The following is a 23584-nucleotide window of genomic DNA, read 5'->3' as shown; positions in this document are numbered from 1 at the left end:
CGCTTGTGAGAAGGTCGTAAAATGTGATCACACAAAGCTGAGACATTGCAAACATCACAAATACGAGCCAGTTGTCAAGTGTCCAACAGCGATTCTGTGACCCTGGGGATGCTGCAATGGTCATAAGTGTGAAAAACAGCCATGCCACTTTTTTGAGCGCTGTTGTAATTTCTAACAAAGGCTTGTAAGTCGAGGACTACCTGTAGAGGTCATGTTTCTCCACCTCGGCAGCTCTCAGAAATTTTAGATCCAAGCTACTGTAGCTAAGTTGATCCAGACTAAATTGGCTGAATTTAACTGCACTGAAATGTAATTTAAATTCATGCATAACGTATTGCATGAATTTCAGTAAAAAAAAGTATAATAGACTCTGATGGCTGTTTTCTTGGAAGTAAAGCTCATTAAGTTCAATGAGACTTACTTTCTGTATTGATTTCCTTGGAAAGTACAACATTACATATGCTTATTTGAAAGTACTTTAAAGATTTGAAGTCCAGTAAGACTAATGGCTAATTGTTGTAATTCAGATTGCTTCAATTCAGTGGAGCAACTCATGATTGTTAGTTCAGCTCTAGAGGGCAGTCACAGTTCAGAGGGTCAATGTGAACGGCAAAGATGGTCACCCAGTCATGATAATAACGTTATCTGCAGAAAAAGATCAGGTTAAGTTGCTTATATTTTTTCAAAGTTTATATTCCTGTGTTTTTCCCATGTATTATCCTCCTCCTCCTCCAGCTTGTCCTGGCATTCAGTTGATAATTAAAAAAAGGAGAATGCTAGGAAAGAGAAGAGGACATAAGAAAAACGTTGAAATAGAGACATGGGAGAAAAGCAAGAATGAAAATGATGCATGATTAATTCTAGTGTTGTCACTTTCAAGAAGAAACAGAGCATATGTTTTTAAAGGCCTTTGGAAAATATGTCTGTGATGAAAATTTAGAAGAATTTCCATGACAGAATTTTAAAGGAATTTCTAAGGAAATATAAATGCTACAGTTGTGCTGAAATAAAAAAAAAATAAAACTGTCATAAGATTATCACCAGCTGTATAAAAAGCTTCTCCAGAGTTTGAATTAAGGAGCTTCCGAGGAGAGGTTACAAGGTGCTTCAGAGCAGATGTGGGCACATCACTCAAGCATATATTTTTGTATACAGATAGTCCTTGACTTGTAGCTATTTGTTTACTGACCCATCCAAGTTAGAATAGCACTCAAAAAAATGACTTACAACCTGTCCTTGCATTTACAACCATTGCAGCATTACCTTTGCCAAATAATCAAAATTCAGGCGCTTGACAACCTGTATTTATGACGGTTGCAGCATCCCAGGGTCATGTGATCACCATTTGTGATCTTCCCAGTTGGTTTCTGCCAAGCAAAGTCAGTGAGGGAAGGTGGATTTGCTTAACAGCCATGGGATTCATTTAACAACTGCAGTGAATTGCTTAATGACCATGGCAAGAAAAGGTGTAAAACTGGGCATAACTTACTTAACAACCTAAGGAGAAACTTCCTGACAGTGAGAACAATTAACCAGTGGAACAGCCTGCCTCCAGAAGCAGTGAATGCTCCAACACTGGAAGTTTTTAAGAAGAGACTGGACAGCCACTTGTCTGAAATGGTATAGGGCCGTGGTGGCGAACCTATGGCATGCATGCCACAGATGGCACACAGAGCCCTCCCTGTGGGCACACGCGCCGTTGCCCCAGTCCTAGGCCTTCAGCTGGGTTTTATAAAACCTTTTCGCTTTAGGCCTCCACCACCATGTGCAAAAAAAATCAATTTCAACTTCTCGCGGGAGAAAAAACTTTTTAGTCCCACCCTGTCTGCCATTACCACTGCAGCCACGCCCACCCAATGAACCATGCCCACCTGGCACCCGAAGATACATAAGTGGGTTTTGAGTTGCACTTTGGGGGCACAGTCTCTAAAAGGTTCGCCATCACTGGTATAGGGTTTCCTGCCTGAGCAGGGGGTTGGACTAGATCAGGGCTTTTCAATCTTTTCACCCATTGTACCACTTTTAGGATATGGCAATATCCTAGTACCACCAGTTGCCTAGCAAGGTGTCAAAAACTTGATGACCCCCCCCCCCCGAAAAAGGAAGAAAGTGATGAAGTACAGGTAGTCCTCGACTTACAACAGTTCGCTTAGTGACTGTTTGAAGTTACAATGGCACTGAATGGTTGCTAAATGAACTGTTGTAAGTTGAGGGCGACCTGTATTTATAATAGCTGCACTACCCCAGGGTCATGTGATCACTATTGCTAATCTTCCCAGCCAGCTTCCAACAAGCAAAATCAACGCGAGGTCAGATAAGATAAGATAAGATAAGATAAGATAAGATAAGATAAGATAAGATAAGATAACCTTTATTGTCATTTTTATACTGTGGGCACGATGGCACACATCAAAAATGAAATTTAGTTGCCCGCTCTCAAAGTGAAACACGTACGTGACACACACCTAAACATACTATGAACAACTTATGTACAGACCCACATCTCTACATATACGTAGCAAATAAATATTAAATATTGTCCATCTTGAATACGTAAGGGAAGGAGGAAGTTTGAGAGTTCACAAGGTTAATGCTGTATGGAATGAAACTATGGCTGAATCTGGATGTTCTGCTAGGGATACCATGAAGCCCCCTCCTCCCAGAAGGTAACAAGGAAAACAGGTCATGAAGAGGATGTGTAGTGTCTCAGATAATCTTACAGACCCTGCTCAAGCAATGCTTCTGTGCTATGTCCTGATGGGAGGGAGGGAGCTGCCAATGATCTTTTCTGCCGTCCTCACCACTCTCTGCACCGCCTTCCTGTCTGAAGCAGTGATGCCTCCAAACCAGACTGTGATGCTGTATGACAGGATGCTCTCCATTGTCCCCCTGTAGAAAGTGGCTTAATTATCTCCTGATTCACTTAACAGCTACAATGATTTGCTTAACAGCAGTGGCAAAAGGTCATAAAATAGGGCACAACTCATTTAACAACTGCCTTGCTTAGCCACAGAAATTTTGGTTTTAATTGTGGTCATAAATCAAGGACTACCTATGACATCATTCTTTTTACAAAAACACTCTAGGACAGTGATAGCGAACCTTTTAGAGACCGAGTGCCCAAAAAGTGGCCCCGCCCCCACTCCACCAAACATCCCCCACGCCATCTGCCCGCAGGGTCTGTCACTGCCTCCAGGGCCCGCTGCAGATCGCTCAGGCAGCCCAGCAGCGCTATGGCAGTCACGCCCTCTGCCCGCGCCCTGCAGCATCAACTGTGCAGAAAGGGGTGTGAGGGCAGAGTCTTGTCTATGTTGCCTGGCTGCCATATCCTTGGCTGTGCTGCTCCGTGTGGGCCACGCTCAGGGGCGACTCTCCTTCAGGGGAACTGCTGGAGAAGAGGGGGTCACGGGGGAAGGCGAGTCTGGGGCAATGGCACATGTGCCCACAGAGAGGGCTCTGAGTGCCACCTCTGGCACTCTTGCCATAGGTTCACCACTACTGCTCTAGGAGAAGGAAGAAAACTTGAGGGACATAGAATCTGAAACCTCCATATGTTGTTGACTTTAAATTTTCTCCTAGTATTTTGATCCAATGCTGTTTTAGCAAATACAAAAAAAGAGTAATTGAGGCACCTCAACAAATGGCAGATGTACCAAAACACCTTTGACAACTGCATCCTAATGATAGTTAGGACTCCTATAGAAACCTTAATTGCCTCTATCATCTCTTGAACTTTAATTTTCATTTATAGATTTAGCCAAAAGTAATTTTTATGCTCTACAGGGAGATACATTTTTCTTCCTTTGGTTTCCAAGTGCATTTGTTTACCTAGTCTATAAATAAAAGTAATTTAGAAAGAGAATGAAGCCTTAGAAACTTCCCTGTGAATTTCAGTGCAATTTTAAAGTAGAACTATTTCTGCGGTTGTTGCCAGGGCTTTTCTTTAGAAAATCCCTAAACGTATTTTTGTTAAAAAGCAACAACAAAAAACTTTAGGACACCTGTTAGACACGATGCAAAAGTGGCTGTACTTTTTTTCTAACAAAAAAAGTTTTGCATATAATTTATTTCTTATTTAATTGCTGAAATGTTTACCACAACTGGGAAGATATAAAAGATGAAGGATTTTTTTTTCCTAATTGCAATCGTTCTTTTTTCTAAAATTGTAGTGACTAAATTCAGAAGTTGGCTGGAAGACAGATCTTGGCAATGTTAGAAGTTTGAACAAAGCTAGTAACAAACATTTGGTAATTGTTCTTTTGACTGGTGACAGAAGCAAAATGTGTTTAGAATGGAAGAATAAGACCAATGTCATTACACCGTTTTCCTTCTGGACTATTGTCTGTTAGGAATATAGACCGAGATTAATTTTTTTTGCTTGCTTTAATAACTTGAAAACTCTGGAAAGAAAAACTTGTTGATCTCAAAAAGAATGATAGTTTTAAAAGAAAGATTGCGGAGAATCAATCTATGAACAACTACCAGTTTTGACTGTTGTTTGCTGGCCTCTAAATTACAAGCAGCATTCATTGAACATATTGAATACAATCAGTCCTCGACTTAACAACTATTTGTTTAGTGACTGTTGCAGCATCCCTATGGTCACATACTCAAAATTCAGATGGGTCACAATTGATTCCTATTTATGCCAGTTGCAGTATGCCGTGGGTCATGTGACCTTCTGCAAGCAAAGTCAATGGATAAACCAGATTCAGTTAATAAATGGGTTACTACAGTAACTTAACAACTGAAGTCATTCACTTAACAACTGTAGCAAGAAATGTCGGAAAGTGGGGTAAAACTCACTTCACAACTGTCTTTCTTAGCAACAGAATAACAACAACAACAACAATAATAAAGTTGGAAGGGATCTTGGAGGTCATCTAGTCCAACCCCCTGCTCAGGCAGGAAACCCTACACCATTTTGGACAAATGGCTGTCCAGTTTCTTCTTAAAAACTTCCAGTGTCGGAGCATTCACTGCTTTTGGAGGCAGGTTGTTCCTCTGGTTAATTATTCTCACTGTCAGGAAGTTTCTCCTTAGTTCTAGGTTGCTTCTCTCTTTGGTTAGTTTCCACCCGTTGCTTCTTGTCCTGCCTTCAGGTGCTTTGGAGAATAGCTTGACTCCCTCTTCTTTGGGGCAGCCCCTGAGATACTGGAACACTGCTATCATGTCCCCCCTCATCCTTGTCTTCATTAAACTAGACATACCCAATTCCAGCAACCGTTCCTTATATGCTTTAGCCTTCAGACCTCTATTTGGGTCTCAAGTGGTCAAGTCGAGGACTACCTAGTTTTTGTCTGAACACAACCAGCGTAACTAATTTTAGGGGAAGGATCAATATTAGGTTGAATAGCAATGCTGATTCTAGCGCTTTTTGATATTTTTCTAATTTCCTATGTCACATAGGAAGTGACATCCTTGCAGATGGGATTCTGATTGAAGGGTTAAATTAGGCTAAAATCAGGATCCCAAAGTCAATGAACTGCATGGCTTTATAGCTGCTGAATGAACCCACATCTGATTCTTGGGCAGATTCAGTTTTTATGTGCAATCCTCTGGAAAAGCAAACAGGTTCTTCACTAATACAAGTAGTCATCGACTCACAACAATTCATTTAGCAACCTTTTGAAATTATGACAATACTGATAAAAGTGATTAATTACCGTTTCCCATACTTATAACTGTGGCCGCATCCCCATAGCCCAGTGTTTCTCAACCTTGACAATTTTAAGGCATGTGGACTTCAACTCCCAGAATTCCACAGCCAGCAATGCTGGCTGTGGAATTCTGGGAGTTGAAGTCCACATGCCTTAAAATTGTCAAGGTTGAGAAACACTGCCATAGCCACACGATCAAAATTCAGACACTTATCAATTGACTCATATTTATGATGGTCGCAGTGTCTGAGGATTATGTGATTCCCTTTTGCGATATTCTGAGAAGCAAAGTCAGTGGGGAAGCCAAATTCATTTAACAACCATGTTACTAACTTAACTTAGCCACAGTAATTTACTTGACAACTGTGCCAAGAAAGGTGGTAAGATGGGGCAAACCTCACTTAACAAATGTGTCAGTAACAAAAATGTTGGGCTCAATTGTGGTCATAAGTCGAGGACTCCCTGTAATCAGGCTCCTAACATTCTGAGTGACTTCCTCAGTACTATTTGAAATTTGAAATTCAATGGTGAAAAAAGTAAGGTTCTACATTTAGGCAAGAAAAACCAAATGTACAGGTATAGTATAGGGGGTACCTTGCTCAATAGTAGTAACTGTGAGAGGGATCTTGGAGTCCTAGTGGACAATCACTTAAATATGAGCCAGCAGTGTGCTGCAGCTGCCAAAAAGGCCAACACAGTGCTAGGCTGCATTAACAGAGGGATAGAATCAAGATCATGTGAAGTATTAATACCACTCTACAATGTCTTGGTAAGGCCACACTTGGAATACTGCATCATTTGAATTTCCCATCATGCCTCCGAGTGATGCTACATTGGGAGCATTGTGGGAAAATAAAATAGCAGTTCAAAGATGCAGAACCTAGAAGGGGAAAAGAGAGGAGGAAAGTGGCATAGGAAAAAAACCTCCAAAATGCTGTGAGCCCATAACTTATTCTTACAAACACAACCTAAAACCCAAAATTAAGCAGGAAAATATTTATCCTATTTCAATGTGTTATGACTCTAGCATAAAGGCCATGAAGCCTGTTTGCTGGTTCCTTTGAGATTAAAATCGATCCAGCTCTTACAATATCTGCCACATTATTTTGCTGGCCGTTCACCGTCTTTTCCTTTCTTAGCCTATCATCTATGTTTATCTCACTTGCTTGTAGAGCAGAATGTATGTAGGAAGACGGCTGTCACAATATATGTATTTTGCAATTTCATTTAACAACTAGGTCTCCAGTTAACTGTTTTGCTTCAGTAGAATTTCTTCAGTTTCCATTTAATGAGGTCAGTCCTGAATAGATTCAATAATGAGGGCCCGTTGCAAGTTCCGTCAGCCAAGGAGCTTTATCTGAAAAGTCTTCAGTGGTGGCCCCTTTTTTGCAGTGGCCCCTACTTTAGGATCACCCTTTTCCCCTAAAATGGGCTTAGCTTTATCTCTTCTGACGTTCTGGAAGTCTATTAAGACTTGGTTGTGTCCTTAGGCCTAAACCATGTTTGTGGACTGACAAAATAATAATAATAATGATAAAATTGGAAGGGACCTTGGAAGTCATCTAGTCCAACCCCCTGCTCAGGCAGGAAACCCTATACCATTTCGGACAAATGGCTGTCCAGTTTCTTCTTAAAAACTTCCAGTGTTGGAGCATTCACCACTACTGGAGGCAGGTTGTTCCACTGGTTAATTGTTTTCTCTGTCAGGAAGTTTCTCCTTAGTTCCAGGTTGCTTCTCACCTTGATTTAGTTTCCACCCGTTGCTCCTTATCCTGCCTTCAGGCGCTTTGGAAAATAGCTTGACTCCCTCTTCTTTGTGGCAGCCCCTGAGATATTGGAACACTGCTATCATGTCCCCCCTCGTCCTTCTCTTTATTAAACTAGACATACCCAATTCCAGCAACCGTTCCTTATATGCTTTAGCCTCCAGTCCCCTTAATATTGAAATGGCTTCAGCATACAAGGTAGTCCTTGACCTATGGCCATGATTAAGCTCAAAATTTATGTTGCTGAGACAATTGTTAAGTGAGTTTTCCTCCATTTTACAATCTCTGTTGCCACTGTTATTAACTGAATCACTGCAGTTGTTAAGTTAGTAACATGGTTGTTAAGTGAATGTGGCTTCCCCTTTTGACTTTGCTTGTCAGATGTTTGCAAAAGGTGATCACGTGACTCCGGGACACTGCGACTGTTATAAACACGAGTCAGTTGCCAAATTTCTGAATTTTGAACATGTGATTGCGAAGATGCTGCAACAGTCATAAGTGTGAAAAATGGTCATAAATCCAATGCCATTTTAATTTTGAATGGTCACTAAATGGGCTGTTATAAGTCAAGGACTACCTGTAATCAACTCTGCTCTTTGCCCAGTGTCTTTTTAATTTTTGCTATGTGCCATTTATATTTTTAAAGTTTTTAATAATATCAATATGAATTTGTCTGTACTGTTTTTATCTTTATCATGTGCTACCCACAGTCATTTGATTGCGAGATGGGCAAACATATAAATAGGATGAATAAATAAATGAATAGCTGTACTGAGTAACTTTAATATCTGCTCATGACTAACCATTTATTTAACAATCATAATACATTATCCATGATTTCATTTGTGTGCCAATGTAATTGAGGGCCTTGTATGTGACTATGATTCAGTCTTAGAATATTTTTCTTCCTTTTCTTTGTATTTCAAAATTCAGGCTGTTTAATTTATTTATTTATTTATTTATGAGACTTATATACCGCTTTAAGTGCAAGCACTCTCTAAGCAGTGTACACCAGTAAGCAATGTATATACATTTACATTGCCCCCAACAATCTGGGTCCTCATTTTACCTACCCCGGAAGGATGGAAGGCTTAATTAACAGTTGGTTTGTTTAGACTAGAGCAATGCTTCTTGAAAATGGCAACTTGACAATGTCTCGACTTCAATTCTAACTTTGATCCTAAGAATCAAAGTTGACACACCATCAAGTTTGCAGTTGCATTTACATTGCCGCTTCCCTGGGCCCCCAAAATTTCTCTTGCTGATTGAGACAATTGTGAAGTGATTTTTGCTCCATTTTATAACCTTTCTTTCCACAGTTGTTAAGTGAATCACTATAGTTTTTAAGTTAGTAACAGGGCTGTTAAGTGACTCTAGTTTCCTCACTGACTTTGCTTGTCAGAAGAGCTCATGTCCTCTGGGACATTGCAACCATCATAAATACAAGCCAGTGGTCAAATGTCTGAATTTTGTTCATGTGGTCATGAGGATGCTACAACAGTCTTGAGTGTGAAAAACGGTCATAAGCCACTTTTTTCAGTCACTAAATGAATGGTTGTAAGTCAAAGACTATACAGTAGAGACTTGTTTTTCTCTGTATTGCCATGCTCTGGAATACAGGAAGCTATGCACTGCTGCTTCCTAACCTTTTTATAGATTTTGGATAAAATCAAGATGTCATGATTCCGATAGATGAGAACCCCAAGGCAAAAAAGTTTCCTTTAAAGGACATATTTATTTGGCTATATAATATCGGCATGATCAAAAGTGAAACCAAGACTGAAGTTCCCTCCCAAAGGTTACAAAGTTGAGCTTCCCACCCCAGTAATATGTCATAAATCACATTCCCCAATTAACTACTTGAGCGGGCTTTCTAAGGTCAAAATGCAATCAGCAGTGACCTTGGTTCCCACAGAACAATTTATTGTTTTGACTAAGCAAAAAAAATACTTATCCCCTCTTCCCAAATCTGTGCCAACTGAAAACAAAGGGAAAATGGCTTCAGCCAAATTCGTTTGTAGTGTTGAACGAGCATAGCATGTTATGGACTAGACCTGAGGTAGGCAACCTTGGCTCTTTTATGACTCGTGGACTTCAACTTCCAGAATTCCTGAGCCAGCCATGCTGAGGCGAAAAGGAGAGGTTTGCAAGCTGAGCCATGCTGACTCAGGAATTCTGGGAGTTGAAGTCCACGAGTCATAAAAGAGCCAAGGTTGCCTACCCTTGGACTAGACATTGAATATGTTAGCTGATTTTTAAAAACTGCTTGTCCATTTTATTTATTTTTTATTGGGAGGAGGAGAGATGAATATTCAATAGCAGAATAACAGAATAACAGAGTTGTTATTCAGAATAATAATGTCCAATCACTTCTTAAAAACCTCCAGTGATGGAACACCCACAACTTCTGGAGGCAAACTGTTCCACATTGGTCTCACTGTGAGGAAATTCCTCCTTAGTTCTAGGTTGCTTCTCTCTCCTTGATTAGTTTCCATCCGTTGCTTCTTGTTCTGCCTTCAGGTGTTTTCCATTGATAAGCAAGTAGTTAGTGTAGCTCATCAGATCTACTTTATCTTCTGCAGCACATGTCCACCAGGCTACAGGTGTTTAAAGGCTGGAGACAATCCTGACCATGGCTTCACAAGCTTTGATACTTTCGGCTGGGCTTTTCTCTCCTTGTTCCGCCTCATGACTCAAGACTGCTGGGAACGTCTCTACCAACAGGTAGCCTGCTTATTTATTGTCATGTTTATTCATTATAGCTTGGCTTTCCTGCAGGGTCTCAGCAGATGCCAACACTTGGTAGATCTTGTCTCCGCTTGGAAAATAATAACCTTGGTGAATGCTTGGATGAGAGATGACCAGGAATCTCAAAACTAAACACAAAAGTTGAAAACATATTCTAGACAAAGTCATTGGCAAACAGTTTCTATGTGGTTGCAAAATGGGTAGACATGTTTCTGTACTATAAGCTGTCCAGAGTCTATGGGAGTTGTTTATAAGAACCACTTTGGTTTCGTGATCAAGTTAATATGCTAAAAACCAGGAAACTGTGAGTTCTAGTTCAACCGGCTGGGTGGCTTTGGGCCAATCCCCATGAGATAGTGAGTTCTAATTCTGTCCCAGGCAAGACAGCCGATTGGGTGACTTTGGACTCATCATTAGCAGACTGTGTGTTCTAATCTTGCCCCAGCCACCATGAATGCTGGCTGGGTGACTTTAGGCCAATCACCAGAAGATTGTGAGTTCTAGTCCTGTTTTAGGCATGAAAGCTGGCTGGGTGGCTTTGAGCCAATCACCAGGAGATGGTGAATTCTAATCCTGCCCCAGGCATAAATGCCAGCTGGATGATTTTGGGCCAATCACCAGAAGATTGTGATTTCTAGTCCTGCATTTAGGGACCTTTCTCTCAGCCTAAACACCTTATTGTTTTTTTTTGTTTGTTTGTTTTTTGTGAGAGGAGGAAGATGTTCCTCCTCTTTGCCACTTTGACTTATATTTAAGAATAATAATGACAGGATACAAATAAATATAGTATGTATGTATGTATGTATGCATGCATGCATGTATGTATATATATCCACAAAGACATCTTTCTCTGTTGCTGGTCATCTCTGGAAAATGCAATGAGATCCACTAATGTTATGATTCACAAATGTTTATGATGAAGCATGCATGGTTCTAATAACTCTTGAATATCTCTTTCCCCTCCAATTTTTTCTTCTTCCCCTTCCCCTCCCTTCCCCTCCCTTCCTCTCTCCCTCCCTTCCCCTCATTTATATAGACTCTGAGATCTGCTGGAAAGATCTATATGCTTTTTTTCATGCTGGTCATATTTTTGGGGTCTTTTTACCTAATCAACTTGATTTTGGCTGTGGTGGCCATGGCTTACGAGGAGCAGAACCAAGCTACCATTGCAGAAATGGAGGCCAAGGAAAAGAAATTTCGAGAAGCCATGGAGGCACTGAAGAAAGAGCAAGAGGTTTGTAAACTTCTTAATTACTTGGAGCAACTTGTGGACTTCAACTCCCAGAATTCTTGAATCAGGAGGGAATTGAAGTCCATAATCACAAAGGGCCCTTCGTTTCCCACTTCTGTGCTAAAGTGTCATGTTGTATGATGAGAATAAGCATCTCATTGGTTATCACCATTAAACATGGGGGCCATTACTCCAGTTCCAGGGTAAGTTTGCAATAAAGCTGTAGCGGCCAGCCAAAGGTGCAGTAGGGAACTCCAACTTCTTAAAGACCCTTTCCAAGACCCTTGAGACTAACCCAGGCAGTCCTGGACCTACAACCACAGTTGAGCCCCAAACTCTATTCCTAAGCAAGACAGTTGTTAAGTGAGTTTTCCCTCCATTTTATGACCTTTCTTGCCACAGTTGTTAAGTGAGTCACTACAGCTGTTAAGTTAGTAACATGGTTGTTAAGTGAATCTGGCTTCCCCATTGACCTTGCTCGTCAGATGGTTAAAAAAGAGGATCATGTGACACTGCAACTGTCATAAATATATCATAAATATGAGCCAGTTGGCCAAGCGTCTGAATTTTGATCATGTGACCATGTGGATGCTGCAATGGTCATAAGTGTGAAAAATGGTCATAAGTCACTGTTTTCAGTCCTGTTGTAACTTCGAGAGGTCGCTAAATGAGTGGCTGTAAGACGAGGACTATCTATAAAAGGACATAAGGACATTCTGTCAAATTGTGGCAAAAGGACTTTTCGGTGTTCTGTGTTCTGTGTGAAGGAATTGGCTGAAGTCTTGGATGAAGGGTTAACTTGGGCAAAGCTGAAAGTTATTTAGCTAGAGTTAGAATTGCATTAGTTAATGACATTGATTTTTCTTTCACCCATCACAGCTTTGCTGACCAAGTGACCCCCAAAGTTTGGGCTTTATTTTCTGTTTTTTGGGGTTTAATTAAATTACACCCAGGCTGTTGGGGAGAAATTTTCTTTCCATCCTTTCTTGGTTCTCCAGAGCAGACATGTTAAACACAAAGCCCGGGGACCAGATGCGGCCTGCGAAGTGGTTTCATGTGGCCCGCGAAGCCATCCTGGAAACAGTGAGGGAATGGCCCCCACTGCCTTGGCCCAGGCCAGCGGGGAGCCAATGTACAATTTTGTGGTGGCCATCTATGTTGAAACACATTCAGTCTTAGCTCCACAAGGCCGTCTAGAAACAGCGAGGAACCAGCCCCTGCTGCATCGGCCCCGCCCCCTGGGTGCATGCTGGGGAGGTGTCACCCTTTGTGAGGAATGAAGAAATGGACCATGCCTTGGCGCTTGCCCCGGTCCCACCCCCTTCTCCCAGAGACCCTCGGATCTGTCCCATGCCTGCCCAGGCCCCCACAGGCACCCTTGATGCAAACGATGTAGAGCTGGCCACGCCCACCCAGTAGGCCACACTGACCCTGGCCATACCCACCCAGCCCCCCCCCCGAGGGCAACCGCAATGCTGATGCAGACCTCAATGAAATTGAGTTTGACACCCCTGCTCTAGAGGGTGGGTGAACAAGGGGAAAACTGGTTTATTGAGAAGGAGGGTAGCAAGGATATCTAATTTGCCAGTCCCTGTTCATGAGTTACTTTGTTGACACTTAAGGCCCCTTTCACTCTTATTTTACATTTATTTGTTTATTAAAGAAATTTATATAGCTGCCCAACTCATGCATAGTTGATTCTAGGCAGTTTACAAAATTACAAATAATTTTCTTACTACAAATGTTAGGGGTTGCAAGTAAAAGAATGTGGCCAGTCCATCAAATAAGATAAATCTGAATTGGTTGAAACTTGTCCCTTTCACCCCATAACAAAGTTCAAAGATCTGAAACTTTAAAAAAAAAAAAAAAAAAAAAGAATGGCCTGCAATCCAAAAAAAAGAAAAAAAGATCTAAGATCTAATTTTGTTCTTGATGTTATCATTTTCAAATATACAGTAATGGCATTTTGACCATTCATTTACTGGAAGATTATGTACTTTGCAGCCCTGTGTTTTACCAGTTTGTGAGGGCGAAACATGTAAACTCTCTGTTATTCTCTATCTCATTCTCTATCTTATTTTCTTTCTCTCATTCTCTCCCTACTTCATTTACTCTCATTTTCTTTCATCTCTCTCTCTCAGTCTCTCTCATTCTTTCATTCTCTCACCCTGCATGCCCACAGATACCCCAAAACCACACAGAAAACTGCACATTTTGCTTTTCCAACAACAGAGTTCAGTGTCACCAAATGCCCCAAAGTCATATTTTATGTATAGGTCCCAACATCTTCCTGTCTTCTCAAATAGGTTCCCCACATGGGAAACGTAAGCTAGGTCTACATTTGGCAAGGTAGCTATTCCTAATGGGAGGGGAATAAAAGGAATGACAACAACTTTGCCCCTCTCCAGCTTGATTGTATCCTTGTTTTGTCAAGGAGGTTTTTCTCTTGTCCTTCTTTGAAACATCTTTTTCCCCCATCAGTAAAATTATCTGATTTTCCCAGTTGCAATGTATGGCTGTGAAAGTTGGACCATAAGAAAGGCTGAGCGCCAAAAAATTGAGGCCTTTGAACTCTGGTGCTGGAGAAGACTCCTGAGAGTCCCTTGGACTGCAAGGCGTTCAAACCGGTCAGTCCTAGAAGAGATCAACCCCGACTGCTCTTTAGAAGGCCAGATCCTGAAGTTGAAACTCAAATACTTTGGCCACCTGATGAGAAGGAAGGACTCACTGGAGAAGGGCCTAATGCTGGGAAAGATGGAGGGCAAGAGAAGAAGGGGATGCCAGAGAATGAGGTGGCTGGATGGAGTCACTGAAGCAGGAGGTGTAAACTTAAATGGACTCCAGAAGATGGTAGAGGACAGGAAGACCTGGAGGAACGTTGTCCATGGGGTCACGATGGGTCGGACACCACTTCGCAGTTAACAACAACAACACATAGAAAAATTAAGCATGTTGCGTGCATGATTTTCAGTTCATTGTCCCTGCTGATTTTTTGCCAGAGGAAGGGCTGCTGTGTCAATCAAGATACTCCCAATTATGCATTTCGTCACATGACAGCAAGGACCGTCCATTCTCTGTGCTTTTTTCGTCCCAGCTGGGACCAAAAGTCACAAGTTTTCTGTTGCTCTCAAGATTCCCCCTGTAACACCATTTACTAAGCCCTTGTTAGACACAGCCTTTTGGTATTCTTCTCCTTATCATCTTCAATGTTATTCGGTTGCATATTAGCACCAGAGGGAAATTAATCGCTTTCCGTTCAATAGTGGCAGTCCTTGCCATCCGTTCCAGTTAATTAACTAGTGTTTTTTTTTCAGATTTACTGTATTGATCTCCCAACTTCAAACAGCCATTAGGACCTCATTAGTCAACAAGTGAATTAATAGAAAGGGTCAGTTGTTTAAACAGTACCAAGCTTTCCCTTGTGAAAATAAAACAATTCGTAGAACAAAAGCCAAGGATATGAGAGGGAATACATAATGCTGACTAGCGTGAGCCAAACTGTATTTAAGAGACAGTCTGATGTAGTGGTTAAAGAGAATGTGCTAGAAAGTGGGAGACCGAGTTCTAGTTCTGTCTTAATCCCAAGAGCAAGTTGGGTAATTTTGGACCAATCCCGCCCTTTAACATCAATGGCTATATTGCGAGAAAGGTACACTATTTGTTTCTTTTTCACATTTTTGATCCCTCAGATAGACAGACAGACAGAAAACTACAGTAGACTGAGGGAGATATTAGAACCTGTCAACTGAGGCTGCATGGCTGAATGTGTAAAATACATTAAGAGTAATAATTTATTTGTTTTACACATTGTACACCATAATTTGTTCTGTCCAATTTATATTCCCTCCCCTCTATTACACAGGATAGAGTAGGAGACTTAGTCTAAATAAAATCACCAAGTGTTTGGCCAGTTTAAACCACTCAAACACATACCCTGGCAAAAATATCAAATCCCCTCTAAAGTAAATAAGGTTATGGACCAGGGGAGACATGATAGCAGTGCTCCAATATTTGAGGGGCTCCTACAAAGGCAAGGGAGTCAACCTATTCTCTAAAACACCAGAAGGCAAGACAAGAACCAAAGGATGGAAACTAATCAAGGAGAGAACCAACTGTCGCTTGTCTGAAATGCTAGAGCAGTGGTGGCGAACCTATGGCACACGTGCCAGAGGCAGCACTCAGAGCCCTCTCTGTGGGCACATGCGCGGTCGCCCCAGCAGAGTTCGCCAGAGTAGTGAGCACATGGTGTTTGGAAGCGACAAGGCAGGAAGTGAGGAAGCAAGCAGTGTTGGTCCCCCAGGGATGCCCTAGAAATGGCAAGGGACTGGCCCCCACCACGCTTATCCAGTCTGCTGTGACCACTGCAGCCACGCCCACCCAGTGGGCCATGCCCCCCTGAGGGCACTACAGTGCTGATGCAGCCCTGGCACTTTGCGATAAATAAGTGGGTTTGGGATTGCAGTTTGGCCACTCGGTCTCTAAAAGGTTTGCCATCACTGTGCTAGAGTGACAGATTACCTAATTGGTGCTCTCTAGCCTTACATAGTATAGATCACTGAGTATAGGTAGTCCTCAAGTTATGACCACAATTGAGCCCAAAATTTCTGTTGCAAGAGAAATGTTCTGAGACATTTATTAAGTGAGTTTTGCAATATTTTGTGACCTTTCTTGCCACACTTGTTAAATGAATCACTAGAGTTAAGTCAATAAAGCAGTTAAGTCAGTGGTTCTCAACCTTTCTAATGCCGTGACCCCATAATACAGTTCCCCATGTTGTGGTGACCCCCACCACTTATACATCACTGGGTGCCAGGGGCGTAGCCAAAGAAAAGGGGGAAAAAATGGCGGACAGCCTTGTTTGGTGACCCCCGTGAAATGGTCGTTCTACCCCAAATGGGGTCCCGACCCACAGGTTGAGAACCACTGAGTTAAGTGAATCTGGCTTCCCCATTGAATTTGCTAGTCAGAAGGTTGCAAAAGGCAATCACATGACCTCGGGACACTGTAACCGTCATAAATATGAGTCAGTTGTCAAATGTCCGAATTTTGAACACATGACCATGGGGATGCTCAATGGTCATAAGTGCCAAAAACTATCATAAGTTACTTTTTTCAGGGCCTTTATAACTTTGAATGGTCACTAAATGTTATATAAATCAAGGACTACTTGTAATCAAATCATAATGTCTGGTCTACCCTACAGGAGTGATGCACAACTGGAGGGAGAAAGAAAGATGCATTTTGTATGTCACTTTGAAAATATGGCACTCGGGAGATAAAAGTATATTTGGGTCAATATAAAAGGGGGGAAAATGACATTGCCATAGGTGTATACTATAGGCTACCCAACCAAGCAGAGGAAATAGATGAAATTTTTGCTAGTCAGCTAACTAAGGTATGTAGAAAGCACATCACAATAGTAATGGGGGACTTTAATTACATTCACATCAACTGGGAGACAAACTCTGCACCAAGTGGAAGATCAAACAGGTTTCTGACAAACTTAGCAGACAATTTTTTCTCCCAAAAAGTAGAGAAGGGAACTAGGGGATCAGCCATATTGGATTCATAGCTGGCTGACCGGGCGTACTCAGCGTGTGGTTCTCAATAGAACTGCATCTACATGGAAGAAAGGATGTAATGGTGTGCCCCAGGGGTCTGTTCTCGGCCCAGTGCTCTTTAACATCTTCATCAATGATTTGGATGATGGGATAGATAGGGAACTCATCAAATTTGCAGACAACACTAAGCTGGCAGGAATAGCCAACACTCCAGAAGATAGGTTTAAGATATTGAAGGATCTTGACAGACTTGAACACTGGGCGCTATCTAACAAAATGACATTCAGTGGTGAAAAAAGTAAGGTTCTACATTTAGGCAAGAAAAACCAAATGCAAGGTGGTACCTTGCTCAATAGTAGTAACTGTGAGAGGGACCTCAGTTAATCACTTAAATGTATGGACAATCACTTAAATATGAGCCAGCAGTGTACTGCAGCTGCCAAAAAAGCCAACACAATGCTAGGCTGCATTAAAAAAGGGAGAGAATCAAGATCACGTGAAGTATTAATACCACTCTTCAATGCCTTGGTAAGGCCACACTTGGAATATTGCATTCAGTTTTGGTCAACATGATGTAAAAAAGATGTTGAGACTCTAGAACAGCGGTTCTCAACCTGTGGGTCGGGACCCCATTTGGGGTCGAACAACCATTTCACGGGGGTCGCCAAACAACGCAGCCCGCCATTTTTCCACCTTTTCCTTAGCTGTGCTACTCCCTTTTATTCCATTGGCCTTTGAAAGCCAATAGAATAGACTCTCTTGAATAGAGTCTAATTCTATTGGCTTTCAAAAGCCAATAGGAATTGTCCAGGCTGTCTCTGCCCTGCTGAGCCCGCCAAAAGTCCCATTCTGCAAACGGTGCTGCACCAGTTGAGTAGTCCTCGACTTACATCTGGTTGAGTAGTCCTCGACTTACGACCGGTTGGGGGTCACGGCATTAAAAAGGTTGAGAACCACTGCTCTAGAAAGAGTACAGAGAAGAGCAACAAAGATGATTAGGGGACTGGAGGCTAAAACATATAAAGAATGATTGCTGGAATTGGGTATGTCTAGTTCAGGGGTAGGCAACCCAAAACACTCAAAGAGCCACTTGGACCCATTTCCCACCGAAAACAAAACACTGGGAGCTGCAAAACCCTTTTGATATCTAAAATGAAGATAACACTGCATGTATCCTTTTTTTACCTTTATTATTCATTTTAGATGTCAAAAGGGTCTCTCTCTGTCTCTCCCTCCCTCTTTCTTCCTCCCTTCCTCTCTCTTTTTCTACCCTTGGTCTGCCAGTCCTCTTCCACCCCCCTCTCTCTCCCCCCTCCCTCTCTCCGATCTTCTGCTCACCTGGCAAGCTGGCTTCAAGCTATTTTCCATCAAGCTTAGGGGTAGGCAACCTCTCCTCTTTTATGACTCATGGACTTCAACTGCCAGAATTTCTGAGTCAGCATAGCTGGGCTAGCTAGCTCTCTCCTGCCTTTCCTGCTTTCTGCTTCCTGCAGAGACACAGCAAAGGGAGGAGCCCTGCCCCAAAGCTTTCCAGCTTGTCAGAGAACACCGTGAGTCCGCTCTCTTTTACACACATACACACACACACACACACACACACACAGAGAGAGAGAGAGAGAGAGAGAGAGAGAAGTGCCTCTCTCTGTCTCTGTCTCTCTCTGCAAATGGCAGAGGAGGCTGAGAGCCACAGGGGAAGGCTCAAAGAGCCACATGTGGCTCCTTAGCTGCAGGTTGCCGACCTGTGGTCTAGTTTAACAAAGAGAAGGACAAGGGGTGACATGATAGCAGTGTTCCAATATCTCAGGGGCTGCCACAAAGAAGAGGGAGTCAAGCTATTCCCCAAAGCGCCTGAAGGCAGGACAAGAAGCAATGGATGGAAACTAACCAAGGAGAGAAGCAACCTAGAATTAAGGATAAATTTTCTGACAGTTAGAACAATTAATCAGAGGAACAACCTGCCTCCAGAAGCTGTGAATGCTCCAACACTGGAAGTTTTTAAGAAGAGACTGGATAGCTATTTGTCTGAAATGGTATAGCGTTTCCTGCCTGAGCAGGGGGTTGGACTAGATGATCTCCAAGGTCCCTTCCAACATCATCATCATTATTGTTATTGTTATTATTCCCTTATTTTTTAACAATGTGAAGATAGAAAAAAATAGATTAAAGGGAAAGATTGTGGCTCTTATGATGCTGTGCTATTTTCTAGTTGATGTTCATTTTCTCTAGTTGTCTTCTTATTTTCATAAATATTAGTGAGTGTTTCTTATTGCTATTTCCAGGCTATTATCATCATCACCCTCATTATAATTTTCCCATCCCAAGTGATAAATTTGGCTTTAGATCTGTTTTTGATACCCCTTGGTTTTAGCAGACATTCCTGCAGGGATTGAGAGAGATGTGACAGAGCATACCATCTTATTTCTGTATTATTTATTTGGGTAATTTTTTTTAACAGTTTGGGTTTATTATTCTGGATCCTTGGTCACAGCTTGTTCCGTCATTCAGTAGAATAAGATTCTGCTTGCAATGATAATAATAATAAATGCATTCTGAACCAGCAACAGGAATATACTGTAGTATATTCACAGCAGTAAATGCCACTGCCCAAATGTTCAGATGCTGGGAGAGCTGGCACATGATTGGTGAACATGGGGATGATGGATAGTTATCTTGGATTTAAAAACAGGAGGATGAAGGCAAGGATGGAAATTTATCACAATCTGTGATGCTAGAGGCTGATGATCCAATTAGAAGAGGAGCAGGGTTTTTTTTGCTATGCATTGAGAGAAGAGGAGTGTGCAGCAGGTACACAATTTAAAATCTCTTCTGTATGAGGTTTAGATTTGTGCAATCTTGCTCTTTCTCTCCTCACTTTCTCTTTGGGATGACGGGTGGGGATGGGAAGGAATAGGAAAATACAAGTAGTTATTGAGTTACAGCGCTTTGTTTAATAACTTACAACAGCACAGAAAAAATGACTTATGACCATTTTTCATACTTACAACCATTGCAGTATCCCTATAGGCACATGATCAAAATTCAGACACTTGACAACTAACTCATATTTATGACAGTTGCAGTGTCCTGGGATCACGTGATCCCCTTTTGCAAACTTCTGACGAGCAAAGTCAATGGGGAAGCCAGATTCACTTAACAGTTGTGTTACTAACTTCACAACGCAGTGATTCACTTAACAACTTTGATAGGAAAGGCCATAAAATGGGGCAAATTTCACTTAATAACTGTCTTGTTCAGTAGCAGAAATTTCCGGGGTCAGTTGTGACCATAAGTTAAGGACTACCTGTAATCCTGCAGCTTGAAGGCTCATGCAGACTTTTTCGTGCAAAGTTGGAAAGCTCCAATTAGCAAAAGGCTAATGCAGTGGGTCGGGACTCCATTTGGGGTCGAACGACCATTTCATGGGGGTCGCCAAACAACGCAGTCTGCCATTTTTTCCCCCTTTTCCTTAGCTGTGCTACTCCCTTTTATTCTATTGGCTTTTGAAAGCCAATAGAATAGACTCTCTTGAATAGAGTCTAATTCTATTGGCTTTCAAAAGCCAATAGGAATTGTCCAGGCTGTCTCTGCCCTGCTGAGCCCGCCAAAAGTCCCATTCTGCAAACGGTGCTGCACCAGTTGAGTAGTCCTCGACTTAACGACCGGTTGAGTAGTCCTCGACTTATGACCAGTTGGGGGTCGCGGCATTAAAAAGGTTGAGAACCACTGGGCTAATGTATTCTGAAATGTCCAGCATTGTGCTATTGACATTATGACTGTCAATGCTTCCTTTGCCTAAGGCACAACAGCTGGCTGGATGACTTGGGGCCAATCACTAGGAAACCATAGGTTCTAGTCCCACTTTAGGCATGAAAGCCAGCTGGCTGACAGTGGGCCAGTCCTTCTCTCTCAGCCCAACCCATCTCATTGGGTTATTGTGGGGACTACTGTGTAGGAGGAGGAAAATGTTCACCACCTTGAGTTATTTATAAAAATAATAAAGACAGGATACAAACAAACAACAAACAAATAAAATAGTATCCTAGGGTTAGACGGGACCACAAGAAGGATCACACAGGAGTCATCCAGTTCAGTCCCCACTCAGTGCGGGACTCCATTTTGTGACAGAGACGTCAGCGTGTTCCATTCCTAATTTCAAATGTCTCTGTCGGGGTTCCCAAAGATTCGGGAGCCTTGATCTGCTGGACATCAGTCAGTGAGGGCATGAAGCAGGAAACAAAATGTCCTCTTCCTGGGGAGGAGGAAGGATGGAAGGAAGTTGGTTGAGAGGAAGGGATGAGGGGAGAGAGGAGAGGAGAGGAGAGAGGGAATAGGGAAGGAAGGAAGGAAGGAAGGTTGAGAGGGCGGATGCAGTCGGAGGGGATAGACGAGCGACACCTAAGGTTCTATTTTAAAGGTATTTTTCTCTTTTATTTATTTATTTTTTACATATAATGTATGGAAAGTATTATATGTATTGAAAATTTAAATAAAATTTTTTTCAAAAAAAAAAATGTCCTCTTCCCCTGCTTCTCTGCAGCCCTTGCTTCAGAAAAGGGTTCAAGGTTGAAACTGAGGCAATTGGGGATGATAGTTTTACAACGGGGTGTGATTCTCTTGGGGGCAGAGCAGAGGTGGCCCCTTTTGACTTGTGGACCCAGAACTCCTGAGACAGCAAGTCCACAAGCCTTAAAAGGGCCATTGTTCCCCACCTCTGGGCTGGAAGAAAGGCCCTTTTTGGCCTCAATATATTCCTGCTGGGGATGAGAGAAATGTCACTGCAAGATTTGTATTTGGGGGGGGGGGAGGATTGCTTTGATCTAGGGCCTTCCCTTCCTCTGGTAGCATATTTTTCTTAGGACAATTTTCACCTCCAAATTACACATTTTTCCTTTTTCGTGGAGTAAGAATCTCACTTCCAAGAACTGCCTTGAGTAGCGATGTCGGAATGCCTGTGAAAGAAAGAAAAAAATCACACACAGGAGGATATTTTTGCTTTGTTTTGTTTGAAGAGGTACAACATGGTCCTGGATGTCATTGATGCAAGTAGCTGGCATGCATTAAATCCGGTTATCAAAGAGAGACTTCAAGTTTATATATTTCCATTGTTCTGTTTTCTTTCAGGCGTTAGCTCGGGGCATTGATTCATTGTCACTTAGTTCACTTGAAATGTCACCTGTGGCCATGAAGAACTTCAAAGAACAAAGGAATCAAAGAAGAAAAAAGAAGTCCTCAGGGGCAGATGATGAGGCAGAAGATCAAGAGCCTGATTCAGATGAGGGCCAACGAAGGGCGGTTAGTGTTTGTACTAAAATGTGTTAATCAAAGGAATGTCGTAAATGTCTTGTGAAGAACATAGCATATTTCTTTGCAGGCATTACCTAGATTAATACCCAGGTAGTCCTCGACTTACGACCAGAACTGAGCCCAAAATTTCCAGGGCAAAGCAAGACAGTTATTAAGTGAGCTGCACCCTATCTTGTGACCTTTCTTGCCACTATTGTTAAGTGAATCACTGCAATTGCTAAGTGAATCATGCGGCTGTTAAGTGAAACTGGCTTCCCACATTGACTTCGCTTGCTGGAAACCAGCTGGGAAGATTAGAAATGGTGATTGCATGATCCCGGGATGCTGCAACTGTCATAAGTGCATGCCATTAGCCAAGCACCCAAATTTTTACCAAATGGCCGTGGGGATGATGCAACGGCCATAATGTGAAAAATGTTCAAAAGTCACTCTTTTCACTGCTGTCGTAACTTTGATCCATAAGCAAGTGGTTGTAAGTTGAGGACCATCTGTACTTAGATATCCTAGGCCTGACCTGGGATTATTTCAAGTTATTTCTTAATTTAACTACCACAACTTTTTTATTTGTTTACTTCTACAAGTAGTCCTCGAGTTACAAATGCAAGGGAGCCTGCCCATTCCATTTATGACTCAAGGTTTCATAGGAGTGAATCTCGTACCTTGAATTTAATTCACTCCCAGTTTTCAGCCACGCATTTGCTAATTTAATACATGGACAAATGTGCAGCTTGCTAAGTGAACATTTATTTATGAGACTTAATACCGCTTTAAGTGCAAGCACTCTCTAAGCATTGTACACCAGTAAGCAATGTATATATATATTTACATTGCCCCCAACAATCTGGGTCCTCATTTTACCTACCCCGGAAGGATGGAAGGCTGAGTCAACCTTGAGCCGGTGAGATTTGAACCGCTGACCTGCTGAACACAGTCAGCTAAAGTGGCCTGCAGTACTGCACTCTAACTGCTGCGCCACCTCGGCTCATTATCACATGAGGTATCTCAGGGTGGGGAAGGCCATGGGGGGCCTAGTGATGGAACAGGCCACCTGCTTCAGAGCACCCAAGCCCCCCCCCACTGAGATACCTCATGCTCCCTCCCCTGGAGTCCCCAGAATTGTCCCCCCCCCCCAATCCTGCGATACCAGGTCACTTACCTTGTGAAGATCTGTCTCAACTCCAGCCTCTCTGTTTCTTTCTCTATTCCCGGCAAGAGCAGTGGGAGGCCTCCGAGGCCGAGAACGGACCTCCAGAGGCCTGCAGAAGAATCGCTGGACCTCCTTTCTGGGTGGCAGTGGCTCGGAAAAGGCCTCTG

General features: G+C 42.3%; 1 protein-coding gene across 7 annotated transcripts in view; it reads left to right on the top strand.

Annotated features, from left to right (window-relative positions):
- Positions 1-23584, top strand: part of LOC120299446 (sodium channel protein type 5 subunit alpha-like) — a 289877-nt gene that overhangs the window by 193895 nt on the left and 72398 nt on the right. For all 7 annotated transcript variants that reach the window (XM_039324300.1, XM_039324298.1, XM_039324297.1 and 4 more), the window contains 3 exons: positions 10009-10150; positions 11211-11408; positions 22088-22258. In XM_039324300.1, the coding sequence (XP_039180234.1) occupies positions 10009-10150; positions 11211-11408; positions 22088-22258 (511 nt within the window). The remainder of the gene's footprint in view (positions 1-10008; positions 10151-11210; positions 11409-22087; positions 22259-23584) is intronic.

This window comes from Crotalus tigris, unplaced genomic scaffold (genome assembly GCF_016545835.1).
Source record: "Crotalus tigris isolate CLP2741 ecotype Arizona unplaced genomic scaffold, ASM1654583v1 scf7180000024297.1652928, whole genome shotgun sequence".
In the NCBI taxonomy this organism is placed as follows: Eukaryota; Metazoa; Chordata; class Lepidosauria; order Squamata; family Viperidae; genus Crotalus; species Crotalus tigris.
The sequence above is the reverse complement of the archived record's forward strand: the minus strand, read 5'-3'. Positions and strand labels throughout refer to the sequence as shown.